The 14287-nt window shown below is 46.2% G+C and overlaps 1 protein-coding gene across 1 annotated transcript; it reads left to right on the top strand.

The window, feature by feature from the left end:
- Window positions 1-23: 23 nt before the first annotated feature.
- LOC110582140 (transport and Golgi organization protein 1 homolog) lies at window positions 24-14072 on the top strand (the record flags this gene model as incomplete). The annotated part of the gene is made up of 11 exons (XM_044912257.1): window positions 24-110; window positions 318-1359; window positions 3423-3510; window positions 5251-5382; window positions 8839-8860; window positions 10601-10689; window positions 10923-11000; window positions 11345-11455; window positions 12058-12121; window positions 12291-12429; window positions 13971-14072. Coding segments are annotated over exons 3-11 (803 nt in total), but the record flags the coding sequence as incomplete, so codon positions are not given.
- Window positions 14073-14287: the final 215 nt, after the last annotated feature.

The raw sequence follows: 14287 nt of genomic DNA, 5'->3' as shown, positions 1-14287 counted from the left end.
TGGTCAGATGTAATCAGCAAACCCCTCCGAAACCACTGTGTCTTCTTCGCCAAATCCCTGGCTGCCTTAGTTTCCTCACTATGGGGAGGGTGAGGAGGGGAGTGTTGGACATTGATTTTTTTTTTTGATTTTATTTATTTATTTGACAGATAGAGACACAGCGAGAGAGGGAACACCAGCAGGGGGAGGGGGAGAAGGAGAAGCAGGCTCCCCGCAGAGCAGGGAGCCCGATGTGGGACTTGATCCCAGGACCCTGGGATCATGACGTGAGCCGAAGGCAGTCGCTTAACCGACTGAGCCACCTAGGCGCCCTGGACATTGATTTTAAGAGCATCAGGAGTGCTCACAATCTAGCATTTTTGTTCTTTTAAATTACTATCCGTTACTCTCCTGCTTCCAAGTCCCCGAGTGAGCACCCAGGATGTGGCTGGGGTAATAAACGGACATGAGCATCCAAGGGCAATTGTGTTGTGCTTTGATTCTGTGAATGAACCAGTGCTAAATGCTGTCCCTCCATGATTCTCCCCAAGCCCCATTGGAGAGGACTCTGGGGCCAGATTCTCCCCCCTGGTTCCAGGGGCCCTGGGTGACTCCTTTTGTCTGTTCAACCAGCACAACACAGAGGTCTGGGGAGGGACCCTTCCTTGGCCCCAGGTGTCCACCTCTGCCTGGCTTGCCCATGCCCTGCTGGAGGGTGAGGTCAGGGCCAGAGCTAGTGAGGTGGCTGGGGAAGGGGGAAGGCGCCGAGGGCAGCCCAGCCTGGTGATTCCACTTGCCTGCCAGACCATTCCTCACCGCTCCATCCAGCATGCCATGGACCTGCTGCCTCTGTATGCTGCTGCTTCCAGGTCCCAGCCTGCACCAGCTTAGGTGTGGGAGGGATCTGCCCTGTGGGGACCCAGGAATCCTGCAAGACTCCTCCAGCCCTTTCCGGGGTGCCCAATCCCCCATTCCTTCCATGGAGCCCAGGAGCTCCGTTCCCCAGCCCTCCGTAGGGCCCCCCAATCGCTCACCCTTCCCCAGGGCCCAGGAATCCCTCAGCCTCCCCAGGGGCCCGGAGCTCTCCCCACACTTTATGAGGGCCTCCTGCCATCTGGAGCCCGAGAGATGATGTGTGCAAAGGGCAGGGCTTAGCACAGGCCTGAAACAGGAGGGACCTGTGGTTGTCACCAGTGTTGCCTTGAACAGCTGTGAGACGTGAGGCACCGGATCTGGGAAGGCACTTGCCCCATGGAGATGATGATGCTAATGTCCACAGGTGCTCAGCACGTGGCTTCCTCTTGTCCTCAGCACAGTGATGGACACAGGCTTGGACGCCCCCAGCTCACTGAAGGAAACCAGCCCAGGGTCACACAGCTGGTAAGCAGCACAGCTGGATCTCACACTCTAGGCTCCCAGCCCTGTTTCCAGGGGCCACGAAGGGCTTCGTAGACGGGAGGCTGACACTGGCTTTGGGGACACTTCCTCACCTCCACGAGTGATCTCACCTGTTCGAGGCCCCCAAACTCTGTTCACTGCTTCTTCTTTCCCTGCTCCCTGTTCCAGTTATAATCAGGGTGACCCCGGCCATCCTTCCTGGAATTCCCTAGTCCCCCTTATAGGCTGGGCCTCTATATATATAGTCTGACTCCACCCCTTCTGTAGCTGGTCTCTCCTTCTATAACCAGGACCACCTGACTCTGGGGCTCTGGAGGCGGGCAGCAGCATCTAAACAGAATTTAATACAAATGTTTTGCTATCCTTGTTTTGGTTTTGTTTGCGTGTCTTTTATGGCTTCTTTATATTTATGTTAAAGATACTGCATTCCTATTTTCGCAGTGCTAAAGTGGTTCCTGTTTACAAGAAATTTACACAGTAAGTGGTGGTTTGTAGAGCATTGATTTTCAGCTGCCTTGGGCCTGAATGAGTTGGGGAGACATTGTGTTAGTCCTAGAGAGAAACAGTTTAGGAAGTTCGGCTCAGGACAGGGCCCAAGAGAGATGATCACAGGGGGTTTGTCTAGTCACCTGGGTCCCTGGCCCTGCCCACCTGCTTGGCTCTCCCCGCCCAGCACACCTGGAGCTGCCAGGTCTCTGGGTGTTGTCTTGGATCCCCCAGGAGAGAAGCTGGTGAATGTTTTCTCTTAAAATGCTCTCATTCCTGGAGGTCCCAAGAGATCCCACGAGAGTCAGCTTGGATTGTTTCCCCTGTGAGGTTCATAACGTAAAGCCCAAGCTAGTGGGTAGCAGCGTCACATAGATAAGCGACAGATCTACCGCTGTTGGAGGTGTTCAAATGTCTCCGTCAATTAGGGATGATTTTGAGGCCATACGGTCTTCTCATACTAATATCCCAGGATATACCAGGCCAGAAGACATATCTGATTACAATTTTGTCATGCTTATTTCATTCGGTTCCAATGTAGCTTTTTCTTTGGGATTTCTTTACTCTTATTTTATTTGTAGAGGTACTTCTCAATTTCTAAACATATGGGAAATTCTAGTGAGCTTTTTATCCATGATTCCTAGCACATTATATTACCCCAACATGCTCTGTGTGATTTCATGCCTCTGAAACAGATTGAAATGTCCCTTATGACCAAAATAGATCGGGTGCATTTTTGTAAGTGTATCCTACATGCCTAAAGTTAATGTGTCCTCCACAGTGGTGTATGGGTGTGGACAGACATACGGAGATAGCTGTGGGATTCAGATGGTTTGCTCTCAAGGTCTACATGTTATGGATGTTCTGTCTGCTTTGAGTCACTGAGAGAGGGTTGAAACCTCCCACTCTGCTTGTGTATTTGCTTGTCGTTGCAGTTCTGTCCTCCTTTGCTTTATATGTTGTTCAGCCAATGGCTCTAGGATGGGAGTTCTGGAAGGAAGGAGATAGCGCCCAGAAGAGGGCAACAGGGACCTGGGTTGGGAGGGAGCAGAAACAAGAAGGATGGCCAAAGTTCCAGAGAGGACCTGTTATTGGGATGGCCCGTGGTGGGGCGCCAGGTGGGAAGGGGCTCTTTAAGAATGAGGTCATGCGGGGTGTCCATTATGACCTAGCAGGGGCAAAGGCAGATGATTGGCTGAGAGAGAGTATAAAGCCTCTGGGTTGCTAAGGAATGGTTCAACGAGGGGAAGGCTTGGAGAAAAGTGTATCCTCCTCCAATCCCTTCACCTGCTGCTGTTTCCTGCTGACCTAGTGATTTACTAACCTGCTGACCTACTACCCTTTCTGAACCTCCCCTCGAGTACTTACTCTGAGCCTGACACCGTCGCTGACCCCTTCTTCTCCTGACAAACGCCTTCCCCAATCCCACCCTCTATTTCTACCCTGCTCCCAACCCTCATTAAAACCCTGCCCCTTCCCACCCCTTCCCACCCCTCCCTACCCCACCCACCCCTACCTCCACTCCACCCCCCATCTCCACGTCCTCCCTGACGCCCCAGCACCCCTTGAAAGGACCAAGACATGAAGGTGCAGAGGCTGTTGTTCCTGGTGCTCTTGCTGCGGTGTCCCGGTTCCCCAAACCCAAATGTGAGTAAACATGGCACTTCACTGGCATCTTCACAGGTGTGGGGGGAAGGGCAGAGGGGGAGGGAGAGAGAGAATCCCAAGCCAGCTGTGCAGTGAGTCCAGAGCCTGAAGAGGGGCTCAGCCTCAGGACCATGAGATCATGACTTGAGCCAAACCAAGACGTCGTCACTGAACTGACTGAGCCACCCGGTGACTCAACGCTGCTAGTGGTGTCTTCGTTCCTACTGGGTTCTTTCACATGGTGGTCAAATAATAGTTTTTTCATGGGGTTCTTGGTGGGAACTTCAGAAGAACTGCAGTTCTTCCTGAAGACCGAGGACCACAGGGCAGGTTTCTCGGTCAGCCTGAAGGGGCTGTGGCCACAGCCGTCCACATCAAGTTCTGGGTCCTGTCTGTGCTGCTTGGTCCAAAAAGAGCAGCTCTGGCAGGATGGAAACCTGAAAATACTAGGGTTATGGTGTCAAGAAGGAAGGATTTGAGAAGATATGAAAAGCCATTGAGCTCTTTGTCTTAAATAGGGGGCTTGTATGATATGTACATTATATCTCATTCAAATTGTCTTTTAAAATGTCAGGAATGCTAATTTATAGGAGCTATGGGTATTAGACTGGCTCCTGGAAGCCCGGTGAAGATCCTGCCTCAAGCCTTGTATGTTTAGGGTCCATCTTCTACATACTTTGATTTCATGTCAGCACATTGTTCATATTTGTGAAGTTTGGCAGCCCTGGGAACAGTGGTATCTTAAGCATTGGTGTTGGGACTTGAGTGTTCAACAGTGAAATGTCCTTTGTGCTCTGTGCTTCCTGGTTGGTTGACTTGTAACAACTTCTGAGTCAGCCCTTTCCTTCTGGCCTTGGAGGCTGTCCCCAGGGACTCTGTGTCCCACCAGGTCCGTGGGAGCCCTGAGAAGCCCAGCAGACACTAAGTGACCGCATCTTGCTGGGACGTTTGTCACAGGAAAATCTGATGGATTGATGTAATCCGGAAGTGAATGAGTTGTTATCCTTTCTTTGGCCCAGTGTGGACAGAGTGTTGATTTCCCCAAAGTCAAAAGCTCCTGAATGTCCTTAGGATTGTCCAAATATAAAGAAATACCTGGTTCCTAGTGTGAATATTTCACTCTTTAAAAAACAAAACCCTTACCCTCAGGAGAGAGAGACAGACAGGGAACACCCTAGAAATAAGCAGACTTCTTTAGATCGGGCTACACCAGATTCTTAGAGAGGGATCTGCACAGCGGGAGTAGTCAGGAAGGACCCTAGTGTTGAGGCAGAATCATCCCACGTGAATACCTCCAGTTTACATTTACTTATCTTGTCTATTTTATGTTGGCTTATAAATTCTTAAGTTCTGTTAGCTATAGAAAATTGATTTGCCATGTGTTTGTAGGCAAAATAAAATCTCTTAAGATTGGCGTATTAGATTTTTCCTACAGCTTCAGTGTTATATAATGTATATATAGGAGCACAACATCTTTTTCAAGAATACAGTTTGTTGATATTTGACATAGGTAAACACAGTGAAACCCATCAGCACAGTACGATGGTAAACACACTCATCACTCCCCAAAGTTTGCCCCTGCTCCTTTGTAATCCCTCTGTGCTCCTTCTCCTCCACGGGGAGGCAGTTGAGAGGTGTGCTTACCTGGGGGAGGCTGGTGGAGGGTTTGTAAAGTTGATTGTTTGGGACAGAGACATTGTAAATCTTTGAGATTCCTCATTGTCTCACGTGTTATTTCAGCTTGTCCATGTTGTACCTGACCGTTTCCTTCTTGGCCCTGATGGGGTTGGAGTTCTATGGAAACTTCCCATTATCACTGCCCCCTTGGGAGTTTGTGTCTTTCTCATCTATATCTGGAGAACCATCCTCGCTGTAAGTATACTAATGTAGCTTATATATACTGTTCTTCATAAATGAGCAGAAAATTTTCTAGTCATTGGACCTTTTATATCCATTCAGTAATAGAAATATCCCTCTAATACATCAATTTTGATGATCATCTAGATTGAAATAGATTTAAATTTGGGTTGCAGTGCCTTCTGTGATCCATATGTTCTTTTTTTTTTAAAGTTCAAGCATAATTGGCCAACAGTGTAGTATTAGTTTCAGGTGTACAACATGATTCAGCAATTCTATACATTTCTCAGTGCTCATCACAATAAGTGTACGCTTAACCCCCTTCACCTCTTTTCATCCATCCCTCCACCTACCTGCCCTCCAACCCATGTGTTCTTTAGAAGTGTGTTGTTTAATCTCCATTTTTTGGTCATTGTCTAGCTATCTTTCAGTCCTTGATGTGTAGTTTGAGTCATTTGTGGTCTGAGAACATACTTCCTGTGATTTCTTTTCCTTTGGTTGTTCAGATGTATCTTATGGCCCCGAATATGGCCTCTCTTAGTGACTGTTCCATGGGAACTTGAGAAGAATGTCTTTACTTTGGTTGTTGAATGGATTATTCTGCAGATGTTAATGGATCCAGTTGATTGGTGATGCTTTTCAGTTCACCTGTGTTCTCATGGAATTTCTGTATCTGTTGGATCTGTCAATGACTGATAGAGGATTCTGAATTCCCCAGCTTATAATAGGGATTCATCTGTTTCCATCAGCGATTCTTTCAGTTTCTGCCTCATGTACTTCGACACTCTGTTGTTAATGCATGCACATGAGAAATTATTATGTCTTTTGGAGAATTGACACCTTTACCGTTGAAGTAATGCCCATCATTATCCCCGACGGTTTTCCTTACTCTGTAGTGTGTTTTGAAGGATCATTTCACTGGCCACAGGTTTCCCGTTGGATGTTTCTTTTAACACTTTAAACATTTCATCCTTCTTGATGGCAAGGTTTCTGAAGTGTGATGTAGTCCTTATCCTTATTCCTCTTGGGTAAGGGTTACTGCTCTCCTTCCCCCTTCCACCACCCACACCCAAGCCCTGCTCCAGATTTCCAGAGTTGTTTCTTTGTCTTTAATCACCTGTGACTGAACATTCTGGATTAGGCATCGTTGGCGTTAGTTGTTGGTGTGTTTGTTTTGGTATTTATCCTGCTTTCCTTGTTTTGAGCTTCCTGGATCTGTGGTTTGGTGGCTATATTAATTTAGGAAAATCCTCAGTCATTATTGCTTCAACTACCTCTCTGTCCATTCTCCTGCTGCTCCTATTCTGTGTGTGTTACACGATTTGTAATTGTCCCACTGGTCTTGGATTTTCTGTGCTGTCTTTTTAATATTTGTCTTTGTTTTTCTTTTTGGAAGTTTCTACCAGAAATTCTTTAGGCACAATGATTCTTTCCTCTGGTATGTTGAGTCTCTTAATGAACCCATCAAAGGCATTCTTGATTTCTGTTACGGTGTTGTCCAGAATCCCGGTAAAATCTTAGAGTTTCATATCTCTGCTTACATTCATCATCTCTTCTTCCAACTGCCCCCTTTTTGCTTAGATCCAATATCAGGTATGGAAGGGACTTGAAATTCCCAGCCTGCCAATGCCATCATCTCTGCCTTAGATGCCTTAGGTAGTGTGATTCTAGTGCTTGCTGTTGTGGTTTTTACCTTTAGTATGCCTTGTAAGGTTGTGTTGAAAGCTAGATCTCCTGTTCTAGTAAAGGAACTGAGGTAAATAGGATGTGAGGGTGAGGTTGTCTACTCATCTGTCTGGGGTTAGACTGAGTTTACTCCCAGGTGAGACAGGGAGGCGATTGCATTGGAGTTGAGACTTTCCCCCTCACCTCTATTGCTTAGTCTTTGGGAAAGGCCCAGTTAGGCTCTGGGGACATAGTTTCACCTGAAGGCAGACCTTTCTAAGAAGAACAGAAATCTTTTGAGTTTATTTGTAAATGGAATCTCCCCCCTCTCCCTGCCAATGGAGAAACCTTCCCTTCAAAAGGAAAACAAGTATGTGCTATGGTGAGCGCTGTGAATTGGGCAAGACTGTTGAATCACAGATCTGTACCTCTGAAACAAATCATGCAATATATGTTAAGAAAAAAGAAGAAGAAGATAGCAGGAGGGGAAGAATGAAGGGGGGGGAAATCGGAGGGGGAGATGAACCATGAGAGACGATGGACTCTGAAAAACAAACTGAGGGTTCTAGAGGGGAGGGGGGTGGGAGGATGGGTTAGCCAGGTGATGGGTATTAAAGAGGGCACGTTCTGCATGGAGCACTGGGTGTTATGCACAATGAATCATGGGTCACTACATCAAAAACGAATGATATAATGTATGGTGATTAACATAACAATAAAAAATTTTTAAAAAAAGGAAAACAAAACTATGACGTCTTTGGTGTGCTCATCTGTCTCTTCACTTCCCCTTCCTGTGGGGCTGGGTGTCAAGGGCCAGAGCCACTCAGAGATTCCTAAGCAACATGTGAAGTTACAGGAATCACCATGGTTTTCTGTTTGCCCTCCACTGATGGACTTTCCCCTAACAACGTTATTATGACTGGCTTGTTCATAGCGTGGTGATATTCTAGTATCCCGGCAAGATTTGGGGGCTGGCCTCAGCCTCTCCTCATCCTGTAAAACTTTTGAACGGGGAAATATGTTAATGGTGTCAAAACGGGGTCTTGCCTAGAGTTTACTAAGCTATAATTTATCAGGGTGACTCGATCTGGATAGCCTGGTTCCCCTCTTTTGAAACATCCGCTGTCATTTCTCTTGTTGCTTATGCTTCATCTCTCGCCACGTGCCACTCTTTCTCTCATTCGATGGCTTTTCTTTCTTTTTGATGACCCTCTGTAGCAGTCTGGGAAACTTCATAGCACCTGATGTGCCATAACTGTGTGTGAATTCAGCAAACAGCCAACCCTTAGTAATAGTTCAGAGAAGCTTTCTGGACAAGGAAAACGGCATAATTTTGTCAGAGCTTTGCTCACCTGCCAGCCTTCCTTCCGACATTCCTTCCTCCCTTCCTTCCATTTTCTTTCTTTCAGGATCTTATAATAATCCGTTTCTGAACTCAGTGTGGATATCGGGTTGCATTAAACTTACGGAAATGATGAATTAATGAATATTTTTTTAAATGTCTGCATGGTCCGCTGTCAAAAATTGAACAGGTTGAACGTTCATTTCACAGAATGTGAATAGATTTGGGGGTCAAAACTAAGTTATATACCTTTGTGCTCCTTATCAGAAATGGATTGTGAACTATGATGACTTAATCAGGAAATTCCAATTTTGTCTTCTTTTTTAATCCTGTGAAGTCATTCTGCTAAACAAAATGATTATTGTAATTTTCTTGGATGACTGTTTCGGTATTGCCCTGAACTAGAGATTTTTCCTAGTAATACGTTTTGACATCAAACTTCATTTTGTTTCTTCCTCTCTTAGATAAAGCCTCGGCAATACGCAGGTAAGTTTTTTGGCTTTAGTTTTCATTGTCATAAATTCTCAGTACCGGTGTTTGATGTGGGTATAATTCGACTAGGGATAAATATGGTGACTTCTGATGTCTAAGTGACTTGTTAACTCCTGAAAATCGTTCTCTTTCCCATGTGGAGTCTAAGTGACAATGTGGAGGGTGTTGCCATCTCTTAGGAGACCAGGAGGAGGTATACTTCATGGGAGTAGGGAGAATAGAAAGAGTAATTTTGCAGAGACATGTTTAGGAGGCATGCGATGATAGGAGCCTGAGGTCTGGAGTGAGTACTTTGCCATGACCTGGCTCCTGGTGAAATGTCGAGATGAGAAAACACTCTTTGAGTCTAACAAGCAGGCTACACTTAGAGAAGGAGCCACATATTGCCAGACAGAGCGTGTGTCACAAGAGAGGTTTAAACCATGGTTTTGAGTCTGAAGTGGAGGGAGCCTTTCCTGCCAGGGGAGAATGAGTGGAAAGGAACGTGTGCCAGTGGGCGTGATGTATCGTGTCGGGCCTCATGGATTGTGGTGATTCCGCGGTGCTGTCTGTTGACGGCCAGGGTGGCTGCCTGGCACATAGCAAACCCTCGAATGCTGGTGTTCGTCCCTGTGAGTGCAGCAGTGGGGGTGGTGAGACGAGAGATCTCAGGGCACGAGAGCGCTCACATTGGGCCACTAGAAGAGAAGTTTGCACTTTGAGGTAAGATGAGAGAATTATTATTTTTAAAAAGATTCTGTTTATTCATTTGACAGAGAGAGCACAAGCAGACCGAGTGGCTGGCAGAGGGAGGGGGAGAAGCATGCACCCCACTGAGCACAGACCCAGATGTGGGACCCCAGGACCCAGGGTGGAATCATGACCCAATGTGGGATCATGACCCAAGCTGAAGGCAGACACTTAACCGACTGAGCCACGCAGGTACCCCAAGATGAGAGAATTAAGTGCCAGTTAGAGGAGTCTGTGTTCTCGACCTTCCATGTGTTATCCATCTGTGATAGGGCGCTTCATGACTGTGGTTTTCCTGTCAGGGTAGAGGGTAACCTTCTCATGTTGGGATGAGAAAAGCTTGTGTTCCAGGGAGTGTGAGGTATCCAGGCCCTCCAGAGACTGTAACGTGGAGTTTGTACCCAAGTGTGTTTGATTCCAAAGATCTTGTCCTCCAGAGCCCCTGCCTAGGGTTCATGACAGGCAATCTGTGAGCAGCAGAAAGTCACTGAAGGCCTTGGAGTTGTCACTCAATTGCCATTTTGAGCTTTCCTGGTGTGGAATTCTAAGGAGGATCTGGAAACGGACATGGCACTGAGCAGGAGCAAAGGATGGTTTTGTTCATTTTGGGTTGTTTGCAGGGACCTATTTTTGTACCTTAATCACTGGAGGAGAGAAATGTTAGTTGACAGGATGCTTGATTTTTCTGTTACATATCTGGGGATGACATCAGCATTTGCAGTGTTTGCATTTTCCAAGACTGGTGCTTACAGATGGGAGTAAACTTAGAAGACATTTGAGGGCGTTTCTCTATTTTTGAAAAAAATTTAAGTAGGAATCTCCCCGAAATAGGTTGTCTTAGGTTTCAAATGCTGCTAAAACTTGCTTCCTTAGGGCACAATGGGAATGCTAACAAGTTAGTTACACCCAAGTGTCAGAGAATGTGTCTCTGGTGCTCATACACTGGGATTGTTCAATGTCACTGGTTTTGCTAATTATCTTTGCGATTCTTTTTTCTCCTTTTAGTAACCTTACAACAAATAAATGAGAAGATCCATCGAGTTAGGACAGAAAACAGGGAGCTTGCTCAGGAAATATCCCTTTGGGAGCTGAAGGTATCAGTGCCTTTTCAAATACTTTTTGTGATTTCATTTTGGTTCCTTCCACCTCTTGTAGTTCATCCTATTGACCTATTTCATGTGATCCAGAAATGGTCCTGATTCAAGAGAAGCTTCACAGATGTAGAGCACTGCCTCTCTATTTTGAAAGGAGTCACACATTAGTAGATAGGTTTGTGTAACACGATGCTATTTTGGAATTCTGTCTCCTTTTTTCATATGTTTTATAGATCCGGGAAGGCAAGAAACATCTTGCAGAAACTAAGAGTGAACACAAGTTTCTCTCTGAGGAAGTTCTTAAATTGAAGGTAAGAACCCCTTCTTTGCCTGAATTGTGTCCTAACAACAGAAATAAAAGTAATGAATTATCATCCTTATCATTATTATTATTTTAAACATTGATTGATTGATTGATTGACTTGAGAGAGAGAGAAAGAGTGAGTGGTAGGGGACAGAAGGAGAGAGAGAATCCCAAGCTGACTCCATGCTGAGTGTGTAGCCTGATGCAGGGGTCAATCCCATAACCCTGAGATCAGGCCTTGAGCCAAAACGAAAGCAGGAGTCAGACACTCCACCGACTGTGCCACCCAGATGCCACCCAGCTGCCCCAAGGAATGAATTATTATTACTCATTCAAAATGTTTTGTTGAAGGAGAACATCGAAAAGGTTGACGAAGTTAATGAAAATTTAAATGACACCCTTCGTTGGGCACTGGCTCACTTGCAAATTGAGAGAGAGAAGAAGGTCAAGAATCAGGATGTGGTAAGAGCTGGCTGTTGAGTTTTACCTTAATGTGGCTCCGGCAGGCTTTTGGTTCACTGGGTGAGGTGAGTGCAGCATCCTCGCTTGCTGTTTAGCACAGTAGAGAGTGGGCCTCTGGGAACTGAAACTCCTACGGAGCAGTGAGCTGGGATTTCCCTTAGAACCACCATGATGAGGTTTGCTCTTATAAGGACTAGGAAGTATGGTTGATTTCACAGCGAGGTAATGATCACATCATTCAGCCCTGCCCTCCAAGATATGTAGAAAATCCCCACAAGACACTTGAGCGATGAAGGGCGATGGCTGGCCCAACTGTGCCGTCCCTTCCTCTCTTAATGCCAAACAGAGCATTTTCAATGTGAATAGGGGAAGATGTGTATATATGTATGTATGTGGATATATATATATGAATGAAAGCCACTCAGAAAGTCATTTGTGAGTTCTTTGACGTGAACTATTTTCCACTTTGCTTACTTCCTCCTTGTTCCATTATGCCTTAAGGGCTTTCTTTGTTGCACTGCATGATCCTGTCCTGTTAGGCGCCCTCACGTTGTTCTGTGATCATGATTTCCTGAATGTCTTTTCTCATATCTGTCTTGAAGGCCCAAGATGCATTCGAGGATGGAGAGCAGAGAGCCTTTAGGGCCAAAAAACGAGAACTGCAGGGTATGTTATTTTGGGGGAAGAAGTCCGCCTATGGTGGCAATGAGTTTGCACTGGGAAGGGAAGGAATGCCTTCCTGCCTTCAAGGTCTTGCCCTTCTCCTTTCCCTATCAAACCGAAGTTCTCCGGTCATGTGCACATACACACACAAAAGAAAACTCATCCTTTCCAGAACGTCGACGATTGTTGGAAGACCATTGCAATGCCCTGAGTTCTTTGAAAACAACTCAAGAAGCCGAATTGAAAATGCTGAGGAGGAAAGTGGATATCGTGGTGGATTTCTCTAAACAAAGACAAGCGGCTGCCGAAGAGTAAGCTATTCTTGTGTGAATTGTCACAAATACTGTTGTATGAATTTAGGTGACGGCCAGTCTAGATAATTGTATTTCTTTTAGAATTGGATCTAGAGTAGTTTTGCCAAATGCATTCTGTAGAATTGTGCCTGCCCTTGCTGCCTTGATGTGTGTGACCTGCATTTCCCTTTGTGTTCTAACTGCTTGTCACGCTTGTTGTGTGACTCCTTGGAGTAGAAGAGGGAAGGTACCATCCTTAAAACCTTTGATACCTGGGTCCCCTCTGGGTCTGTCTGCCTTGTCCTTTTGGTTTCCGTGTCATCACATGTTCTTATGAGCCCTGAATTCAGTCACTTTTGGTTCAGTACGAGACTTGGGTCAATAATGGGGATAGAAAAATGGAATTGTCTTGCTGCAGAAACACTGGGAGTCTCCTTGTGGAAAGTGGGTTGGGGCTCCAGCAGTCCTGGATGCCTTCATCCAGTATACAACTGACATCACTCACTGTCGCCCAGTCCCTAAGAAGGCCAGGGTATTTCCCATCCACCAGATTTTTTTTAGGTGTAACTCTCCCGGGTCCCAGCCAAAGCCTGCGGGTTCACGAGGGCTCACCTTGGCTGGCTGACCCTGAACTTCACTCGTTTCCTTCTAAGCCCATGCCCATAAAGTTGTTCAGCTTCTTTACAGTCCGCTTGCCTGTTCCAGAATGTATTGATGTGTCCTGGGGAGATTGGCTCCCACTGCCAGGCTGGCTTTCTCCTAGGCTTCCTTCTTCTCCATCTGGTTCTCGTGTTTCTTCCTGTACTCTTTAGAAATTGGGTGCATTCCCTCACGAGTTTGCTCTTTTGTCCAGTGTTTCCTTTCTTTTCTCAGGAGGAGATCAGGACCTTCGAGTCCCTCATTCACGTTGAAAAGCCAAACTGTTCCCTGTCTTCCCTGGAGACTCAGCTTTGTGTTATTCCTTCCCACAGTGGGGGTGGGGGCTGCTCTGTGTCATTGGCATCTTGGTTCAGTTCATTGGAAATTTCTTTTGGGGGTGGGTACAGTGTCCTGACCACCTTTCTGTCTTCTACACCTTCCAACTGAGCCACTCCGTTACAGCCGCTCCAGAAAGCATTTGCTGAAGGATTGCCCGAGAGACCAGGCACAGCCTTGGTCTGAGGATCAGGGCTCCCCATGGAGGTGTAAGACTAACGATGGTCCCCTGCTTCATCCTATAGTTGGTCAGGCTTGGATTTTCACTTTGAACTGAAAGGAGTCTTCACCGTCTCCGACAAAAGACCAACTCTGAGAGGACACAAACTGCAATGTTACTTGAGGACTTGATAATGAAGTAGGGAAGTGTAAAGACAGCTCCGATTGCAAGGGACTTGGCAGCATCCAGAGTTTGATTTTTCTTTAACCCTAAATGGGACCTTCAGTTCGTTTCCCTCCTTGTGTTGTCAGTCTGTGCATTTATGAGGGACGTTGGAATCTAGGCCATCCAGTGTGCTGGAGGAATGACGGCAGAACTTCTGGACCTTGGCTACTGGACCATGTCTATACCTTTCCTGTCTTAGGAAGGTTGCAAAGACCCGCTGCGACCTGGAGGCAACAGAGAGTCAGCTGTCCGCTGCCGTGGACAATCTGAAAGGAATCGAAGAAGCAACAGACAAGTACAAGTGAGTTCAGACACTGAATATTAGCGGCTCCTGAAATCCCTGTTCACTTTGTATTTTTAACTTTTCTTCATTGTTTAGACTCAATTCACATGCAATATAAACAAAAATTCAGAGGCATATCCAGAGAGAATTAAGAGACACAAAAAGTTCAGCTCTAGAAAGAACAAAACAATTTCCTTACTAAACATGTCCTGATCCCCAGCGCTGGCCTGATT

This window comes from Neomonachus schauinslandi, unplaced genomic scaffold, assembly GCF_002201575.2.
Source record: "Neomonachus schauinslandi unplaced genomic scaffold, ASM220157v2 HiC_scaffold_791, whole genome shotgun sequence".
NCBI lineage: Eukaryota > Metazoa > Chordata > Mammalia > Carnivora > Phocidae > Neomonachus > Neomonachus schauinslandi.
Note: the sequence above shows the minus strand (reverse complement) of the source record. Positions and strands in the feature narration are given on the sequence as shown.